General features: G+C 46.5%; 1 protein-coding gene across 5 annotated transcripts in view; it reads right to left on the bottom strand.

The window, feature by feature from the left end:
- LOC142494775 (uncharacterized) overlaps positions 1 to 16,967 on the bottom strand; it is a 98,650-nt gene extending 81,683 nt beyond the window's left edge. For 2 of the 5 annotated variants that reach the window (XM_075599215.1, XM_075599217.1), the window contains exons 1-2: positions 16,684 to 16,957; positions 10,686 to 10,819 (exon numbers count right to left, since the gene is read on the bottom strand). In XM_075599215.1, the coding sequence (XP_075455330.1) occupies positions 10,686 to 10,764 (79 nt within the window). In that variant the 5' untranslated portion in view covers positions 10,765 to 10,819; positions 16,684 to 16,957. Of the gene's footprint in view, positions 1 to 10,685; positions 10,820 to 16,683 lie in introns of all 5 variants that reach the window. The other 3 variants (XM_075599219.1, XM_075599216.1, XM_075599218.1) reach the window with 3 other exon arrangements.
- Positions 16,968 to 22,627: the final 5,660 nt, after the last annotated feature.

Raw genomic sequence — 22,627 nt, 5'->3', positions numbered from 1 at the left:
ATTTTTCCCCTTAATGGGGTTTTTTGTTTGCCTTCCTCTGGATCAATAAGTATAGATATAGGATAAACATCTGTTGTCTAAATTTAGCATAGGTTGAACTTGATGGACGGAAGTCTTTTTTCAACCTCATCTACTATGTAACTATGTACAAGTAGAAAAATAAGGCAGTGCACTGCCCAAAGTAACAGAAGGAGGCTCACGGTTTTAAGCAACAAAAAATAGATTTATTACATAAAAAGTGGACAAAAGGGTCCCCCCTAGGCCACAGCAGGGGTCCACCAACTAGTTTCAGGCAAAAATGCCCTTGAACCATCCTATTTTTCAACCCACCCTCCTCTCCTCCACTTACCACTCTTCCAGTCGTCTTAACCACGCCACCCCTTTTTTTATTTACCGTCCCTTACCCCACTCTTCACAACCCCCCCTTACCACACTCTCCACCCCAATAAACTAATTTCTACAACCATAACTAATACATTTAACACACTTTCACAGGTCACACAACAAACAGCATTTTCACATGAACACGTACCACGTATGACACACGGAACATTCAACTCATACAAGGTAAGTGTGTTACATCCATCTACACCTAAAAACACTACACCTCCTAACCCTACACATTCACTACACCATCAACACTCCACTTAACCATACCCCTTCAACCCTACACCTTTTAACATCCATCTATGCATAAACACACAACACATTCTACCCCTACACACTCACTACACCATACTTTCACATATAAACACCTACCACTTGGCACAACACAACCCCTGTGACTACCTACCCCCCTCTTACTCACCTTTACATCTCCGTGTGCGACATCACGGGAAACTTCATCATACCCCACATTCAAATCATTCCTACACACATCCCCTTCCATTTACAACACCTACAATTTCAAATGAGACTCGCATTTGGTATCACCATCAACAAATCACAAGGACAATCAATGACACAAGGACAATCAACTGCACTGGTATAAACTTACAATAAACATGTTTCGCCCATGGACTGTTTATATATATATATATATATATATATATATATATAGTCAGATAAGGCAGTTGGCACTCCAATAGGTGCTGGTAAGCCACAGGTGCACATCCCATATAGAGAATGTAGTTATACGTTACCGTTCCAAGGATTGGTAAACAAGAGACAGCACTCAATGTTGAATGTCTCTTGTTAACCAATTCTTGGAACGGTAAAGTATAAATAAATAAATAAATATATATATATATATATATTTGCTCCAAATGGATCAACAAATTTTTTTTATAAACAAGCCTTACAATAAACATGTACTTCAATAATATTGTATTACTCTACTTTTTATGTTAAACAACATCAATTTATTTTATCTATTTACATCACGGGAAACTTCATCATACCCCGCAATTCAAATCATTCCTACACACATCCCCTTCCATTTCAAACATCTAACATTTCCAATGACACTCGCATTTGCTATCCCCATCAACAAATCACAAGGACAATCAACTGCACTGGTATTAACTTACAATAAACATGTTTCTCCCATGGACTCTTATATGTGGCATGTTCTATACTTGGAACACCACATTAATTATATATCTTTGCTAAAAGTGCATCAAATACATATGTTGTACTTTAATAATATTTTATTCGTATACTTTTTATTTTTAACAACATCAATTTATTTCATCTATTTCAATTCCGGGCAACACATATACATATACATATACATATATATATATTTGTAGGGATATGCTATAAAGCAACAAATAACAAATATCGGGGAGATTGGGTAAGCTAAAATACTTTTGCAAATGGAGAAGGCATCAAAACTGGGTCATATGTGCATAATGGGTGATTTTAATTATCCAAACAGACTGGGGAAATGAGCTTAGCATTACAACAAAAGGAAACAGGTTTTTGGTAGTGCTTAAAGACAATTATATGACCCAAATTATTGAGGAACCAACCAGGAGAGGGGCATTACTTGATTTTGTCATATCAAACAATGGGCTCTGTCCTGGGACCTCTTCTCTTTTCTCTGTATACACTCTCTAGGTGACCTAATAACAGCTTTTGGGTTTAATTATCACATCTATGCTGACGACACACAAATATACTTTTCAACACCTGACCTTACACCTGCTGTACAAACCAAACTTTCTGAATGTCTCTCTGCTATATCATCCTGGATGGCCCTCCGACGCCTTAAACTCAACATGGCTAAAACAGAGCTCCTCATACTTCCTCCCAAACCTGGCCCTACTACCTCCTTCCACATTACTGTTGGAACTACGATCATTCACCCAGTAACCCAAGCACGCTGCCAAGGGGTCACACTCGACTCCTCTCTCACATTCTCCCCTCACATTCAAAACATTTCTAAAACCTGTTGCTTTTTCCTCCGTAATATAACAAAGATACGCCCTTTCCTCTGTTGCTCGACTGCTAAAACTCTGACTCAGGCCCTCATTCTCTCCCGTCTTGATTACTGTAACCTCCTGCTGTCCGGCCTTCCTGCGTCTCACCTGTCTCCCCTACAATCTATCCTAAATGCTGCTGCCAGAATCCCTCTACTCTTTCCTAAATCTGTCTCAGCATCTCCCCTCATGAAATCCCTCTCCTGGCTTCTGATCAAATCCTGCATCTCACACTCCATTCTTCTCCTCACTTTTAAACCTTTACACTCTTCTGCCCCTCCTTACATCTCAGCCCTAATTTCTCGTTATGCACCATCCAGACTCTTGCGTTCTTCTCAGGGATGTCTTCTTTCTACCCCCTTTGTATCTAAAGCTCTCTCCCGCCTTAAACCTTTCTCATTGACTGCCCCACACCTCTGGAATGCCCTTCCCCTCAGTACCCGACTAGCACCCTTTCTATCCACCTTTAAGACCCACCTTAAACAAACACACTTGCTTAAAGAAGCATATGAATAGCACTGTGGATATTCTGAACACGATACATAAAGCTTGGCCCCTGCAGGCGCACTTACCAGAACTCCCTCCTACTGTCTCTGTACGTTCTCCCTACCAACCAATTAGACTGTAAGCTCCTCGGAGCAGGGACACCTCTTCCTTAATGTTACTTTTATGTCTAAAGCACTTATTCCCATGACCTGTTATTTATATTATCTGTTATTTATTTGATTACCACATGTATTACTACTGTGAAGCGCTATGTACATTAATGGCGCTATATAAATAAAGACATACAATATAATGTAGAAGTAATAAATATTCAAGTCCTGGAACATTTGGATAACAGTGATTAAAACATTGTCTCATTTCAAATAAATGATCAAAAAAACAGATTATTTGGGTTCAACAAAGACCTTAAACTTTAGAAAGGCAGATTTTAATTAACTGAGGTCCAATCTGCAAGTAATACACTGGGATGATGTTTTTGCAGGGAAAAATGTAGAAGATAAATGGGCAGTCTTTAAAACATTGTTAGAAAAGCACAATTATCAGTGTATACCCTTGGGTAATAAGTATAAAAGAAATTAGTCAAAACCAATGTGGCTAAATAAACAGGAAATGGACAAGAGGAAGGCGTTTACATTTTTTTTTTTTTTTTTAAAATATACAGGCATACCCCACATTAATGTACGCAATGGGACCGGAGCATGTATGTAAAGCGAAAATGTACTTAAAGTGAAGAACTACTTTTTCCCACTTATCGATGCATGTACTGTACTGCAATCGTCATGTACGTGCATAACTGATGTAAATAAGGCATTTGTAACAGGATCTATAGTCCCCCCTCTTGCGCACACCTTTGGTACAGGTTGCTGTTCAGGACGTGCTTTCTGGCGCATGCGTGACCTGCCGTTTGCCTATTGAGCGAAATGTACTTACTCACGAGTGTACTTAAAGTGAGTGTACTTAAACCGGGGTATGCCTGTTACTTTCTTTATTGGTTTGGTTTGGTTTGGTTCAAAAAAAGCCCAATTGCTGGGTGAAACGCGTTAGAGGTGCAGGGGTATGTCTCCCCTCCTCTTTTTAACCATTTTTCAATAAAGGTTTTTGTATGCAGCACAGTCCAGCCTCAGAAACTTCCTTCCTGCATCGTGGTGCCCGTTGATTTGCCTGTCCCTGTCGGTATAGGTGCCTGTTCTATTGTCCACATCAGCAAAGGAGCACACAGAGCCAGCTGTCTATCGTGTTATACGTGAGTACTTTATTGCTGCCGCATTAGAGCTGCCCCAGGCATTCAGGGTCTTTATAGCTCAGGGTGACAGAGAGGTCTGGAGGGGTTTCAAGACTCCCCCTTACAACTCTCTATGCTACTGCTAGACCGTTTGCCATCTAGGGGTTAATATATATAGCCTCAAGCATGCATTTACAACACCACGTGACCTGGTCTCTTAAGCAGAAAGATTTTTATTATGTTTAAAATAGTGGGTTAAAAGCTCTGGAGCCCTGGTTGATTGGGGCCTCAACCCCAGTATTTTTTGTTCTCCCAAGGATAGTATTGCTTTTACTAATTTTTCCCCGAATTCGAATGCTCCAAGCATGGCTCTTAAGTATGCCCTGTCAATCCTGTCGAATGCTTATTCTGCATCCAGACTTAACACTATAACTTTGAACTGTTTAGATTTAGCTATTTCTAGCAGATCAATGATTCGTCATGTGTTATCTGCCGCTTGACGACCTTTAATGAAACCGACTTGATCTGGTTGTATTAATCTGGGCAGGATATTACTCAGTCTATTGGCAATTAATTTGGCATATATTTTTAGATCTGTGTTTATTAGAGAAATTGGTCTATAGCTTTTGTAGTCAAGCCGGTCTTTACCAGGCTTATGAATAAGGGATATGGATGCTTGGAGCATGTGTTCCCGGAAAAGGGCTTCCCTCCAGCACTGAATTAAACATTCTAAGCATATGTGGGGCCAAAATCTGAACATATTTTTTGTAGTATAGGTTGGAAAAGCCATCTGGGCCTGGTGCTTTGGCGGGCTTCAGTTCTTTAACTGCTTGGGTGAGTTCCTCAAGCGTGAACTCTGACCCCAATGACTCTTGCTCCCTGTCGGTTCCCCTTGCCCTAGGGTAGTTCCGACTACTAGGTCTGCCCCACTGGGCAGCACACAGTCTTGGGAAGGTTGGGCCTCCCCACCTCTAGGGACTTGTGTAGGTGACCGAGATAACTCCTTGTCATCGTCGGTGTGACGCATGGAGACAGCCAGAGGGTTCCCCTCTCTGATATTTTCCCTTGTCTTTATGATCAATAGAATGAACGTTCTTTAACATAACTATACAATTAAACAGATTACCTATACATTTAACAGACTAACACAATATACCAACCACGTCATATTGGAACCAGCTTCATATTACACATGGGCTAACCTTTGGTTCCCCTACTTTCCGCTAGGCCGGGGCAGCTCCCCTCCTCCCTTCTCCCTCCCCCGTGTCAACCCATCTACCGTACAGCACCGGAGGTAACCTATGACTAGGGGATACCGTATTGAGCAGACCAGGGCTCCTGTATTGGCTATCATTCCTTCCCCGCAAGCGGGATCTCCGGCCCATCTGAATAATGGTGCTTGCCTCGACACCTCTCCTCTCCCCTCTCTCTCATACTAATGTAGGCTATGCTTACTTTCTATATTATATTGTGACTTCTGCCTAGCCCCCTTCTTTATCTACCTACCTCATTATCTAAATCACCCCCGCCCTAATCCCCCCTCCCCCCGGTGACCGCACGCTCCAAAACGGAGTTGAGCTAGTCAGAGGCCGGTAGCAAGGTCTGATATGCTACGGAGACCCCTGCTGTAAGTATCGTAGGTGGTGATGTGGGATCAAGCCGGACAGTCTACCCTACCCCCACATGTGATGACACTGCTCTGCCTCATGTCTGAAGGAGATCCCCGGGGGAGGCAGGGGGCAAGGGGCACAGGGGGGGCTCCCCTAATGGAGCGCAGATAAACCGCTGCAAGACCGTAGCCGACATAGTTATATACCGTCTCAGTTCCGCATCATCCCCCCCACTCTCGATCCACACGAACGGGCCCTCCACCGCCTACTGCACAATGTGCAGGTGCCTCCAACTTTTCCCTTCCCGGCGCCCCTCGTCGATGGCTGGGACGGACTTCACGTACACAGCTGCTACCATCTTGAGGGGCGAGTCGTCCTCTGCCTCTCCTCCACTCACGCGTCAAGATGGCCGCCGCTTCCTGCGCCATCTTCTGATGTGGTTGGATCTGGAACTTCAATTGGTTAACAGAGTGAATAACCTGAACTGAAACCGTGATGGCAGAGCCCTTTTAAGCCCTTAATTGGCATTTTTCTCCAGTTTAGTGTCCATTTGCCTCCGTGTCCTTCGGGGATCTCACCGACGCCTTCACTTCCCTCCATGCTGGCTCAGGAGCAGGTTCATCTTCAGAAGGCAGGTGAGTGGGGCTTCCCCTTTCCTGGGTTACCCCCAATTTTTTCAGGAAGGCTTCTCCCTCTTTGGGCTGTCTCACCGTGAATGCTACACCATTCTTGAGGACCATTAGCCCAAATGGAAACACCCAACGGTAGCGGAGACCTTTATCATGTAGGATTTTCGTTATGGTGGCCATGTTTTTCCTTTTAATTTATGTCATGGGGGAAATGTCTTGAAAAACTGTAAATTTTATTCCTTCAAATTCTATAGCCTTGACCCCGACTCTGAAAAAATGGAACTTCATTCCCGGGTTGAGGTCTGGCTCTCAGGGCCCGATGGCATCGATCCAGATGCAGATCCGTCTAAGTTCTGTCCGGTAGCAGGTGTGTTAACCACCTGGAGACAAAGTCCTCTGCATCTATCACGTCCTCCGGGACCCCCGCTGGCGGATATTGTTTCTCCTCTCTCTGTTTTCGTTATCTTCCTGCTTGTTAGAGATATCCAGTACCAAGGATTTGAGATCTGCCGTGTCCCTTTCATTTTTTTGGACTGCCCGGGGGTCACCGCATCCATAAGCCGCTCCAGTCCACCCGTCCTTTCCCCCACTATGGTAATTTCTCTCCGGAGCTCTGTTAATTCCCCGTGGAAAAATATTTTCATTTCCTTGCAGAATTCCCGCATATCTGCCCTTGTGACCATCTGTTGGTCTCGGTCGTCCGCTCCTTCCGCTTCCGACTCCATTTCTCCTGTCATCGCGGGCCCGCCAGCAGCCGCTCCTCCCACCACTCTTCCCCGCGTGTAAGAGTCTGTAAGGACAGATGTAAGTTTTTGTTTTTGTCCGTGTTATCGTTGATTCCTCTTTGCAATTCCACTCAGGATGTCGTGTGAAATAACGATTAGATGTCTGTTTAGTGCTTTTTAATGCCGAGGGGAACGGAGCACAGTACTTAGGCTGCCATTCCCTCCGCTGTCGCGCATGCGCCCCCTACATTTTTTTAAGTCAGAGGGGACAGAGGCATCGTATCAGAATTATAAGGAATGTAGCAAAAATTGCAAAAGGGCTAAATTAGCAAAAATGGATAATGAAAAAAGAATTGCAATAGAAAGTAAGGTCAACCCTAAAAAGTTCTTTAAGTACATTAATAACAAAAAAAATGAGAAAAGAAAATATAGGACCCTTTCAGTGTGAGATGGGTAGGCAGATTATTGGAGATAAGGAAAAAGCGGAGGTATTAAACAAATTCTTTGCCTCTGTATTTACCAGGGAAGAATCAAGTTCAATAGTAGCGCCGCAGGAGGAAGCCACAACCTCCATATTAATGAACAATTGGTTAACGGAGGAAGAAGTTCATGAGCGACTTGAAAAAATTAAAGTAAATAAGACACCTGGCCCCGATGGCATACTGTACATCCAAGAGTTCAAGGAGTTAAACTCAGTAATAGCCAAACCATTATATTTAATATTCAAGGACTCCATTTCCACAGGCTCAGTACCACAAGATTGGCGTAAAGCAGATGTGGTGCCTATATTTAAAAAGGGAACTAGATCACAACCGGGAAATTACAGACCTGTAAGCCTGACTTCAATAGTGGGGAAACTACTTGAAGGTTTAATACGGGATAATATTCAGGAATACCTAATGAAAAACAAAATTAGTAAAAGTCAGCATGGATTTATGAAGGATAGATCTTGCCAAACTAACCTTATTTGTTTCTTTGAGGAGGTAAGTAGGAATTTAGACCAGGGTAATGCAGTTGATGTGGTCTACTTAGATTTTGCAAAGGCTTTTGATACGGTTTCACACAAGAGGTTGGTGTACAAAATAAAGCAAATTGGACTCAGTAATAATGTATGCATCTGGATTGAAAACTGGTTTAAGGATAGAGAACAGAAGGTTGTCATAAATGGAACTTTTTCAGGTTGGGTTAAAGACGTGAGTGGAGTACCTCAGGGATCGGTACTGGGACCCTTGCTTTTTAACTTGTTTATTAATGACCTTGAGGTTGGCATCGAGAGCAAAGTCTCTATCTTTGCTGATGATACTAAATTGTGTAAGGTAATAGAATCAGAGCAGGATGTCATTTCTCTCCAAAAGGACTTGGATAGACAGGAAATGTGGGCAGGTAAATGGCAGATGAGGTTTAATACAGTTAAATGTATGGTTATGCATTTAGGTTGCAAGAATAAACTGGCGACTTACACATAAAATGGGGATAAATTGGGGGAATCGTTGATGGAGAAGGATTTAGGAGTGCTTATAGACAGCAGGCTTAGCAATAGTGCCCAATGTCATGCAGTAGCTGCAAAGGCAAACAAGATCTTATCTTGCATTAAACGGGCAATGGATGAAAGGGAAGTAAACATAATTATGCCCCTTTACAAAGCATTAGTAAGACCACACCTTGAATATGGAGTACAATGTTGGACGCCACTCCTTAGAAAAGACATTATGAACTAGAGAGAGTGCAGAGAAGAGCCACCAAATTAATAAAGGGGATGGACAATCTAACTTATGTGGAGAGGCTAGCTAAATTAGATTTATTTGCATTAGAAAAAGGAGTCTAAGAGGGGATGATAAAAACTATAAAACTATATACAAATATATTCGGGGACAGTACAAGGAGCTTTTAAATGAACTATTCATCCCACGGGCAGTACAAAGGACTGGGGGCATCCATTTAGGTTGGAGGAAATGAGATTTCACCAGCAACAAAGCAAAGGGTTCTTTACAGTAACGGCAGTTAAAATGTGGAATTCATTACCCATGGAGACTGTGATGGCAGATACAATAGATTTGTTAAAAAAAAAAGTGGATATCTTTTTAGAAAGGAAAGGTATACAGGGATATACCAAATAAGTATACATGGGAAGGATGTTGATCCAGGGATTAATCCGATTGCCAATTCTTGGAGTCAGGAAGGAATTTATTTTTCCCCTTAATGGGGTTTTTTGTTTGCCTTCTTCTGGATCAATAAGTATAGATATAGGATAAAGTATCTGTTGTCTAAATTTAGCATAGGTTGATCTTGATGGACGGAAGTCTTTTTTCAACCTCATCTACTATGTAACTATGTAACTGTGTAACTATGTAACTGTGTCAAGGAGGCGAGGAGCAAAAATACAAATATACAAATGCATTATGGTTCAGGAAAATAAATCAATTTAGAGAACCCATCGCCGTTCCCCGTGTTTGGAGACAATGAATCCCGTCAAACAAAAATAAATTGTGAGTGAGAAAAAAGTGCAAAGAGTCAAGAATGAATGTGATGAGTGCAGGTGGAAGATCAGAATATGTAAGAAATGGCGAGCAGCTGCCAAACCCTGCTCATGGGAGATAGCCGTGTACAGTCGAGCGTAACCCATGAGAACAAACAAAAACCTGTAAAACATTCAATATGGGTGAGCAGGTCTCCACTGTCCAAAATATATGAGGGCATTTGTCTAATGAGTGGCTGGAGGAAAAAGTCCAGGTACCGTGAAACACCATCTCCCAAAGGAGATGGTGAAACACGGCCATGGTAGCATTGGATAAATAGTTGGTATCATTCTCGTCGACAACTCCCAGCATGTAGCCCTCATCAAGCAACTCCTTAAGTTCTTTTTGGAACCTCAAAGTCGGGTCGGATGGCAGTGCAGCATAGGAATTGACATCACAGAGATGTTGCATGGCTTCCCTGTAATTATCGACCCTATGCTGCACAACCACAGCACCCCCCCCCATATCCGTATTTTTAATAATTAGCAATTTATTATTTTTAAGATCTGAGGGACAAAAACTCTTCCTTAGTGCAGAGGAGGTGATAGAACAAAGGTCTTAGATAGGCGAGAAGCCTTTTGGATCTTTACCCTGAAAACTAGATCCCCTCTGGGGCTTAATATTGACTTGGACTTGGGTCATTTTCTCTAAATTGATTTCTTTAGCAAAACCATAATGCATTTGTATATTTGTATTTTTTCTCCTCGCCTCCTTGAAATATAGATATAGATATAAATCAGAAATGTTTCTATTTTATTCCTTTAAGTATGTAATGTACACAGAGGCTGGGAATACTTTTGCATTACACCAACAGAAATTATTTTCATAATAATTTCATAATTGATTCTGTTGCTGTTCTTTTGTTGTGACTAGAAAAGACTAAACCAATTGGCGTTTCTCTTTTTTACTCACAACAATAAATTTGTTATCTTTTGTCGCCTATGAATATAAACCAGTGTGAGCCATATAATAATAATGCAAAGCATATGTAGCACATGTACCCCCACCCTCTAGGAGATACTGATTCTGCTACTAGCTGTATGGTGCGCATACCTGTGAGGGTCAGGAGAGCCGAGTTGATCTGCGATGTGATGGAGATCACGACAGGCTTTTCAGGTGCTAGCGCCTCCATTTGCAGTGGGCTCCAGGGTTCCAGAGGTCAGCCCCCACCACAACATACCTTCCATCTGCCATGGGACGGACACTCAGACAGATATATACAAGAACCAGGGCTTTATTGCAGTCACTGAACATATTGGTGATACAGCATTGCAGGGTTCCCTAGGATTCAGTCCTATTGATGGTGCTGGATCCCCTTGGTAGTATAGGGTCCTCTATCAATCAGAAGTTCCCCCAGCCCCAAGGGCTGGGGGGTGGGCACACTCATGCCAGATGGGAGAGACTCACAGCCCTACCAGTCTCTTCAACCTCCAGACTGGGACTGCCTAAATGTTGGGCACTTCCTCTCTGAGATCTGCAAGGGGAGGGCCTAGTGTCTGCTTGCAAACACCAGTTCACCGCCTCTTCTCTCACTCAGAGAATAGCAGGAGGTGGGGTCAAAAGCCCCTTAAAAGGGCCTGTCATAGCCTGTAGCTATCAAGACTTAAATGACAGGAGGAAGAGAGGCAGACTGGACCAGCCTAGGCTACACATATATACTTAGTATGTGACATAGATAATGTTTGCTCATTACACTGGTTTTTAAGAGAGATGAAATTAAGGTTTGTAGCTATTCTCTGCCTATACCATAGACTAGTATGGAGTGTTCCTGCATTATTCATATTTGATTCTTAGTAGATGACTTATGCAAGCTCTATTTCTTTAAACATATAACTTAAATAATAGCTAATACATATATTCTAATTTAGAAATTTATATGGAAATTCCAAAAAGGAAAATTGTTTATATCTATATTAGCTCATGTTTATATATGGTAATTTGACAGACAATCCCATTAATTATATATAATTACTATTCTTGTTTATTGTTTTTTTTTTAATTTCTTGATAAATGTTATTGTTGTTCATTTTCTATCCTCATTAAAGTTTTTTGTATTGAATAATACGATCATATGATCCATTCAGCCAATGGGATTGAACTTCGCGTCAGCGCGACTCAGGATTGAGTCGCGCATGCCGATGACGTCCTTCCTAGAACTGTTTGGCGCTAATCGGTATGTATAAATTTGTATGTTTCCTGCTGTAACTTACACCTTGATAAAGTGCTTAGGCACGAAACACGTAGCTGCGAGTGATCTTGTCCATCCACCCTATTGAGCTTGCAATAAATTGATCTTTGTATTACTGGAATTGCCCTGGATTACTTATCCTATGCCGATTTATTTTTGGCTAATTTCTTGGCTATTTTCTGCTGGGCTCTGTATCTCTCTACAACTACAGGCATACCCCGCATTAACGTACGCATATATACAGGCATACCCCGCATTAACGTACGCATATATACAGGCATACCCCGCATTAACGCACGCATATATACAGGCATACCCCGCATTAACGTACGCATACATACAGGCATACCCCGCATTAACGTACGCATACATACAGGCACACCCCGCATTAACGTACGCATACATACAGGCATACCCCGCATTAACGTACGTATATATACAGGCATACCCCGCATTAACGTACGTATACATACAGGCATACCCCGCATTAACGTACGCATACATACAGGCATACCCCGCATTAACGTACGCATATATACCGGCATACCCCGCATTAACGTACGCATATATACAGGCATACCCCGCATTAACGTACGTATATATACATAAATACCCCGCATTAACGTACACATATATACATACATACCCCGCATTAACGTACGCATATATACAGGCATACCCCGCATTAACGTACGCATATATACAGTCATACCCCGCATTAACGTACGCATATATACATACATACCCCGCATTAACGTACGCATATATACAGGCATACCCAGCATTAACGTACGCATATATACAGGCATACCCCGCATTAACGTACGCATATATACAGGCATACCCCGCATTAACGTACGCATATATACAGGCATACCCCGCATTAACGTACGCATATATACAGGCATACCCCGCATTAACGTACGCATATATACAGGCATACCCCGTATTAACGTACGCATATATACAGGCATACCCCGCATTAACGTACGCATATATACAGGCATACCCCGCATTAACGTACGCATATATACAGGCATACCCCGCATTAACGTACGCATATATACATACATACCCCGCATTAACGTACGCATATATACATACATACCCCGCATTAACGTACGCATATATACAGGCATACCCCGCATTAACGTACGCATATATACAGGCATACCCCGCATTAACGTACGCATATATACATACATGCCCCGCATTAACGTACGCATATATACAGGCATACCCCGCATTAACGTACGCATATATACAGGCATACCCCGCATTAACGTACGCATATATACATACATACCCCGCATTAACGTACGCATATATACAGGCATACCCAGCATTAACGTACGCATATATACAGGCATACCCCGCATTAACGTACGCATATATACAGGCATACCCCGCATTAACGTACGCATATATACAGGCATACCCCGCATTAACGTACGCATATATACAGGCATACCCCGCATTAACGTACGCATATATACAGGCATACCCCGTATTAACGTACGCATATATACAGGCATACCCCGCATTAACGTACGCATATATACAGGCATACCCCGCATTAACGTACGCATATATACAGGCATACCCCGCATTAACGTACGCATATATACATACATACCCCGCATTAACGTACGCATATATACATACATACCCCGCATTAACGTACGCATATATACAGGCATACCCCGCATTAACGTACGCATATATACAGGCATACCCCGCATTAACGTACGCATATATACATACATGCCCCGCATTAACGTACGCATATATACAGGCATACCCCGCATTAACGTACGCATATATACAGGCATACCCCGCATTAACGTACGCATATATACAGCCATACCCCGCATTAACGTACGCATATATACAGCCATACCCCGCATTAACGTACGCATATATACATACATACCCCGCATTAACGTACGCATATATACAGGCATACCCCGCATTAACGTACGCATATATACAGGCATACCCCGCTTTAACGTACGCATATATACAGCCATACCCCGCATTAACGTACGCATATATACAGGCATACCCCGCATTAACGTACGCATATATACAGGCATACCCCGCATTAACGTACGCATATATACAGGCATACCCCGCATTAACGTACGCATATATACAGCCATATTCCGCATTAACGTACGCATATACAGGCATACCCCGCATTAACGTACGCATATATACAGGCATACCCCGCATTAACGTACGCATATATACAGGCATACCCCGCATTAACGTACGCATATATACATACATACTCCGCATTAACGTACGCATATATACAGGCATACCCCGCATTAACGTACGCATATATACAGGCATACCCCGCATTAACGTACGCATATATACAGGCATACCCCGCATTAACGTACGCATATATACATACATACTCCGCATTAACGTACGCATATATACAGGCATACCCCGCATTAACGTACGCATATATACAGGCATACCCCGCATTAACGTACGCATATATACAGCCATATCCCGCATTAACGTACGCATATATACAGGCATACCCCGCATTAACGTACGCATATATACAGGCATACCCCGCATTAACGTACGCATATATAAAGGCATACCCCGCATTAACGTACGCATATATACAGGCATACCCCGCATTAACGTACGCATATATACAGCCATATCCCGCATTAACGTACGCATATATACAGGCATACCCCGCATTAACGTACGCATATATACAGGCATACCTCGCATTAACGTACGCATATATACAGGCATACCCCGCATTAACGTACGCATATATACAGGCATACCCCGCATTAACGTACGCATATATACAGGCATACCCCGCATTAACGTACGCATATATACAGGCATACCCCGCATTAACGTACGCATATATACAGGCATACCCCGCATTAACGTACGCATATATACAGGCATACCCCGCATTAACGTACGCATATATACAGGCATACCTCGCATTTACGTACGCATATATACAGGCATACCCCGCATTAACGTACGCATATATACATACATACCCCGCATTAACGTACGCATATACACAGGCATACCCCGCATTAACGTACGCATATATACAGGCATACCCCGCATTAACGTACGCATACATACAGGCATACCCCGCATTAACGTAGGCATACATACAGGCATACCCCGCATTAACGTAGGCATACATACAGGCATACCCCGCATTAACGTACGCATATATACAGGCATACCCCGCATTAACGTACGCATATATACAGGCATACCCCGCATTAACGTACGCATATATACAGGCATACCCCGCATTAACGTATGCATATATACAGGCATACCCCGCATTAACGTACGCATATATACAGGCATACCCCGCATTAACGTACGCATATATACAGGCATACCCCGCATTAACGTATGCATATATACAGGCATACCCCGCATTAACGTACGCATACATACAGGCATACCCCGCATTAACGTACGCATATATACAGGCATACCCCGCATTAACGTACGCATATATACAGGCATACCCCGCATTAACGTACGCATATATACAGGCATACCCCGCATTAACGTACGCATACATACAGGCATACCCCGCATTAACGTACGCATATATACAGGCATACCCCGCATTAACGTACGCATATATACAGGCATACCCCACATTAACGTACTCATATATACAGGCATATCCCGCATTAACGTACGCATAGAGGCATACCCCGCATTAACGTACGCATATATACAGGCATACCCCGCATTAACGTACGCATATATACAGGCATACCTCGCATTAACGTACGCATATATACAGGCATACCCCGCATTAACGTACGCATATATAAAGGCATACCCCGCATTAACATACGCATATATACAGGCATACCCCGCATTAACGTACGCAATGGGTCCAGAGCATGTATGTAAAACGAAAATGTACTTAAAGTGAAGCACTACCTTTTTTTCCCCACTTATCGATGCATGTACGGTACTGCAATCGTCATATACGTGCATAACTGATGTTAATAACGCATGTGTAACAGGCTCTATAGTCTCCCTGCATGCGCACAGCTTCCTTACAGGTAGGGAGACGGTTTTGCTGTTCTGGACGTGCTGACAGGCGCATGCGTGAGCTGCCGTTTGCCTATTGGGCGATATGTCCTTACTCGCCAGTGTACTTAAAGAGAGTGTCCTTAAACCCGGGTATGCCTGTACTGGACTTATTCAATCACAGACAGCGCGCCTCGGATGCCATTGGAATGACCACAGAAGCGGACAGGAAATTGATTGAACTTTCCATATTACCTTGTCACCACTTGAACTGTATATTCTTTATCAGACTGGGAAATAATCAATGTATCTCAACCTGTGGTTTGTCAAGTGGACACCACTAGACACACATCCCTCTCTGGGCTACATTATATAATCCTATATGGGACATTCATTACAAGCATCCAGATTTTATGGGTTATTTATGAAACACGAAATAATTTTTTTTTCTTCTACAGAGCCACCTGTGATTTTGAGCACTATTCTCTATACCCAACTTCCATTAATCTCATTGTGGATGGGTGCAGAGGTGTTACCGTAACGTAGGGGGTGGGAACCACTCTCCACCCATCCATAATGAGATTCAATAGCTTTTTTTCCTCAAATACTATTGGGCTTTTTTCTCCAAAATTGTGTAAAATTCACCACACACTAAATAAATCAGCATAGTAATAAAAGATAAAACTGACTGCAATTTTTTTCTCCCTCTCTCATCAGCACTCAACATCTTCATTAGATCTCCCCCAGTCCCCCTCATCAGATAACCCCCCTCCCCTGTTCCTCCATGCCTACCTGTGGTTATGGAGTCAGGCGCAGGGAGATGGTTTGCGGCAGCGGGCCCCCGGTGGTAAAGGATAAGCCGTAGAAGAATCAGCACTTGAGGAAGAGGCTGTCTGTACCAGGGGGGGGGGAGGAGAGAGAGAGCGGGACCCCCAAGAGCAGAGGCCCCTGTCCCTAGATCAATATCCTTCCCATGTTTACTTATTTGGTATATCCCTGTATACCTTGCCTTTCTAAAAAGATGTCCAACCTTTTTTTGAACCACATTTTAACTGCCCTTACTGTAAAGAACCCTTTCCTTTGCTGCTGGTGAAATCTCCTTTCCTCCAACCTTAAGGGATGGCCCCGAGTCCTTTGTACTGCCCGTGGGATGAATAGTTCTTTGAAAGCTCCTTGTATTGTCCCTGAATATATTTGGATATAGTCAGTGTTCGACAATTATATACATTTACTCGCCCGGGGCGGGTAGATTTAACCCCCGGGCGAGTAAATATTGGCCCAAGCAGCACACGTGTGTTTTTTAAATTTCCCGCGCTCACGCTGCTGCTTTTCCCGCGCTCGCGCTGGAGAAAAAAAAAAAAAAAAGCCGGAGGCGGGTTCATGTTGTTGGGGGAGATTACCCCGCCTCCGGCTCTCTGAGCAGTGGCCTCCCTCCTCAGCGCTTCTACTCCTCCCCCTTCCAGCAGCCAGCGCTTCCATGCCTGTCTGCCTCAGGCCCCTGCAGGGCCATCTGTCACCCCTCCCATCGGGCCATCCGCCCCCCCCCTCGCATCGGGACACCCGCCCCCCCTCACACCGGGCCACCCGCCCCCCCTCACACCGGGCCACCCGCCCCCCCCTCGCACCGGGCCATCCGCCCCCCCCCTCGCACCGGGCCACCCGCCCCCCCCTCGCACCGGGCCATCCGCCCCCCCCCCTCGCATCGGGCCATCCGCCACCCCCCCACCCATCTCTCCCGGCCTCCGTGACCCCCCCCCTCACCCGACGCGGTGTCGGTGTGCCGCCTCTACGGACAGTCTGCCGATCTGTCAGCTGTTAAGGAAACCCCTGGTGGCCAGCTCAGTTGTTAGCAGGGGAAATCCTCTAACTGGCTCTTCTCCCTGCTCTAAGCAGGGGAAATCCCCTCACCGGAGCCTCTCCCTGCTCTAAGCAGGGGAAATACCCTCACCGGAGCCTCTCCCTGCTCTAAGCAGGGGAAATCCTCTAACTGGCTCTTCTCCCTGCTCTAAGCAGGGGAAATCCCCTACCGGTGCCTCTCCCTGCTCTAAGCAGGGGAAATCCCCTACCGGTGCCTCTCCCTGCTCTAAGCAGGGGAAATCCCCTCACCGGTGCCTCTCCCTGCTCTAAGCAGGGGAAATCCCCTACCGGAGCCTCTCCCTGCTCTAAGCAGGGGAAATCCCCTCACCGGTGCCTCTCCCTGCTCTAAGCAGGGGAAATCCCCTACCGGTGCCTCTCCCTGCTCTAAGCAGGGGAAATCCCCTAACGGTGCCTCTCCCTGCTCTAAGCAGGGGAAATCCCCTACCGGTGCCTCTCCCTGCTCTAAGCAGGGAAATCCCGTAACCGGTGCCTCTCCCTGCTCTAAGCAGGGGAAATCCCCTCACCGGAGCCTCTCCCTGCTCTAAGCAGGGGAAATCCCCTCACCGGAGCCTCTCCCTGCTCTAAGCAGGGGAAATCCCCTACCGGCCCTTCTACATCTATCAGTGAATACTGCGGCGTCGGCGTCCCACTCTGAAGGGGGCGCGGCCCCTTGCAGAGGCCCTCTTGCCGTGCGGAGGCCCCGCTGCCATGTGCGACCCCCTGCCTTACGGGTGAGTGTTTGTGTGTGTGAGTGACAAACTGTGATTGTGTGATTGTGAGTTTGTCTGAGTGAGTGTGTCTGAGTGAGTGTGAGTGTGTCACCCTCTCTCCCTCTCCCTGTGTCACCATTCCCTCTCCCTGTGTCACCCTCCCTCTCCCTGTGTCACCCTCCCTCTCCCTGTGTCACCCTCCCTCTCCCTGTGTCACCCTCTCTCCCTCTTCCTGTGTCACCCTCTCCCCGTGTCGCCCTCCCCCTCTCCCCGTGTCGCCCTCCCCCTCTCCCCGTGTCGCCCTCCCCCTCTCCCCGTGTCGCCCTCCCCCCTCTCCCCGTGTCGCCCTCCCCCTCTCCCCGTGTCGCCCTCCCCCTCTCCCCGTGTCGCCCTCCCCCTCTCCCCGTGTCGCCCTCCCCCTCTCCCCGTGTCGCCCTCCCCCTCTCCCCGTGTCGCCCTCCCCCTCTCCCCGTGTCGCCCTCCCCCTCTCCCCGTGTCGCCTCCCCCTCTCCCCGTGTCGCCCTCCCCCTCTCCCCGTGTCGCCCTCCCCCTCTCCCCGTGTCGCCCTCCCCCTCTCCCCGTGTCGCCCTCCCCCTCTCCCCGTGTCGCCCTCCCCCTCTCCCCGTGTCGCCCTCCCCCTCTCCCCGTGTCGCCCACCCTCTCCCCGTGTCGCCCACCCTCTCCCCGTGTCGCCCACCCTCTCCCCGTGTCGCCCACCCTCTCCCCGTGTCGCCCTCCCTCTCCCCGTGTCGCCCTCCCTCTCCCCGTGTCACCCTCCCCCTCTCCCCGTGTCGCCCTCCCCCTCTCCCCGTGTCGCCCTCCCCCTCTCCCCGTGTCGCCCTCCCCCTCTCCCCGTGTCGCCCTCCCCCTCTCCCCGTGTCGCCCTCCCCCTCTCCCCGTGTCGCCCTCCCCCTCTCCCCGTGTCGCCCTCCCCCTCTCCCCGTGTCGCCCTCCCCCTCTCCCCGTGTCGCCCTCCCCCTCTCCCCGTGTCACCCTCCCCCTCTCCCCGTGTCACCCTCCCCCTCTCCCCGTGTCGCCCTCCCCCTCTCCCCGTGTCGCCCTCCCCCTCTCCCCGTGTCGCCCTCCCCCTCTCCCCGTGTCGCCCTCCCCTCTCCCCGTGTCGCCCTCCCCCTCTCCCCGTGTCGCCCTCCCCCTCTCCCCGTGTCGCCCTCCCCCTCTCCCCGTGTCGCCCTCCCCCTCTCCCCGTGTCGCCCTCCCCCTCTCCCTGTGTCGCCCTCCCCCTCTCCCTGTGTCGCCCTCCCCCTCTCCCTGTGTCGCCCTCCCCCTCTCCCTGTGTCGCCCTCCCCCTCTCCCTGTGTCACCCTCCCCCTCTCCCTGTGTCACCCTCCCCCTGTGTCACCCTCCCCTCTCCCTGTGTCACCCACCCTCTCCCTGTGTCACCCACCCTCTCCCTGTGTCACCCACCCCCTCTCCCTGTGTCACCCTCCCCCTCTCCCTGTGTCACCCTCCCGCTCTCCCTGTGTCACCCTCCCCCTCTCCCTGTGTCGCCCTCCCCCTCTCCCTGTGTCGCCCTCCCCCTCTCCCTGTGTCGCCCTCCCCCTCTCCCTGTGTCACCCTCCCCCTCTCCCTGTGTCACCCTCCCCCTGTGTCACCCTCCCCCTCTCCCTGTGTCACCCACCCTCTCCCTGTGTCACCCACCCTCTCCCTGTGTCACCCACCCCCTCTCCCTGTGTCACCCTCCCCCTCTCCCTGTGTCACCCTCCCGCTCTCCCTGTGTCACCCTCCCCCTCTCCCTGTGTCACCCTCCCCCTCTCCCTGTGTCACCCTCCTCCCCCTCTCCCTGTGTCACCCTCCCCCTCTCCCTGTGTCACCCTCCCCTCTCCCTGTGTCACCCTCCCCTCTCCCTGTGTCACCCTCCCCTCTCCCTGTGTCACCCTCCCCTCTCCCTGTGTCACCCTCCCCTCTCCCTGTGTCACCCTCCCCTCTCCCTGTGTCACCCTCCCCTCTCCCTGTGTCACCCTCCCCTCTCCCTGTGTTGTTCTGACTAGGAATTTATTAAATGTATTTTATTTATATATTTTATTTTAAAGCGGGACTATGGGCGGAGTTGGGGGCGGGACTAGGGGCGGAGTTGGGGGCGGGGCTAGGTGGCGAGTAGATTTTTTGGTTGGGCGAGTAGATTTTTGGGTGATTTGTCGAACACTGTATATATCCCCTCTTAGACACCTCTTTTCAAATGTAAATACATATAATTTAGCTAGCCTCTCCTCATAAATCAGATTAGCCATCCCCTTTATTAACTTGGTGGCTCTTCTCTACACTCTCTCTAGTTCCAGAATGTCTTTTCATAGGATTGGTGCCCAAAATTGTACTCCATATTCAAGGTGTGGTCTTACTAATGGTTTGTAAAGGGGCATAATTATGTTTACTTCCCTTCCATCCATTGCCCGTTTAATGCAAGATAATAAAATGTTTGCCTTTGCAGCTACTGCATGACATTGGGCACTATTGCTAAGCCTGCTGTCTACAAGCACTCCTAAATCCTTCTCCCTCAAGGATTCCCCCAATTTATCACCATTTAATTTGTAAGTCGCCTGTTTATTCTTGCATCCCAAATGCATAACCTTACATTTATCTGTAATAAACCTCATCTGCCATTTAACTACCCAGACGGTTCACTCTTGCTACAGCGGCGTCTACCTCAGGCAGCGATTGCCACTAATCCTCATCTTTAAATTGATTAATTTTATGGAATCTCTTAAGAATATTGTTCTACCTTGCTGGGATTCTTCTACTCATTGTCAATCAATTTACTAATTACTTTATGAAGCAGAAAGGTTCTTGATCTCTTCTTCATACCACATAACAACCCATTAGCTAAAGTGTTAAGTTCTTCCTTTCCCTCTTCTATCCGAAGAGTAGAAAACATTTTCTTAGTCAATCCCTTCAATATTAAAATGTAACTGATCATCCTTCATTTAAGGATGATTGATCAAAATGTCAGATGCCAACATAAATCCCCCTTGCATCAGAATCCCTGCGAGAAAACACAGAATGCAACTCTACAGGCTGATCCTAATTTTACATGTAACACCCCTATCCCTCCCCCTCCCGGCAGCAGGAGATAGGGTGTACACGTCTGTGCACAGGGTTCCGACCCACTCCCGATGGGATTAGAGTGTTTGCTCCCTGGTTCGTTACCTATGATCTCAGGGTTCCTTCTGGCAGGTTCAGGCCTTGGCTGTAATTGAGGATGAAGTGGTGGTTGTCAGGACAGGAAAAGAAATATGGTGCCGGGTTAGGACCTGCAAAGTTTGGTTATACCTTGGCGTGGTATGCAGGCTTATGATGCTTTGGCCAAAGGATCTAACTAAATAACCAAGAAAATATTATTGATGTATTTCACTTTATACTTATTACCATATATGTTTTTTGTCAATTGGATGTAACATTTGGCACCCCTGTCTTTTGTTGTATACATTTGCCACACTCAGTAGCACTCATTTTGACAAATATATATTCATGATGTGGTGGGTGTAGGAGTTTGAGCTAGCTGGGAATGTGTGTGTCAATAAATTGGGTGCCAGGATCTTTTGCAACTCAAAAAGAGTTTTATTGACAGGCACAACAGTTTCAGGGCTTCCACTGCCTCAAGGATCAATCTCTGCATACATCCCAGCCCAGGGGCATCACCCCTTCCCTGAGCAGGACAGCACTAGGCATCTTCAGCCATGAAGCAAGGCAGGAAATAGCAGCAATGGTAATACCCCCCTGTCTCCTCAGCATCCCTCCAGGACCCAGGGGCAAAATCCCCTCCCTGGGTAGGACCCGGCATCCCAAGGGCTTGAGGCCCTCCGGATAGTCTAAAAACCCTCACCCTCCTAAAGGGACAAGACAGGAACACACCAGCCCCAACACTAGGGCTGGAACAGAACCAAACTCAAATGGGAGGAACCCTACCTTTCATTGAAAATTGGATTTCCCAAACCAAACTGTTTTTAAAAACACTAACAAGACTAACAATGATATTTGGGACCAAGGCTAAATTTTTAAAGCTTCCAATTACTGCGCTCCAGATCAGAACCAACACTAACACCACCCTAACTCCTGTTACTAGTTTTAAATACTTGGGCATATGGTTTGACTCCCATTTAACATTTGGGATGCACATTGACACCCCAACATCCAAAACATATGCCACACTAGAT

Source organism: Ascaphus truei, chromosome 5 (assembly GCF_040206685.1).
Source record: "Ascaphus truei isolate aAscTru1 chromosome 5, aAscTru1.hap1, whole genome shotgun sequence".
Lineage (NCBI taxonomy): Eukaryota > Metazoa > Chordata > Amphibia > Anura > Ascaphidae > Ascaphus > Ascaphus truei.
The sequence above is the reverse complement of the archived record's forward strand: the minus strand, read 5'-3'. Positions and strand labels throughout refer to the sequence as shown.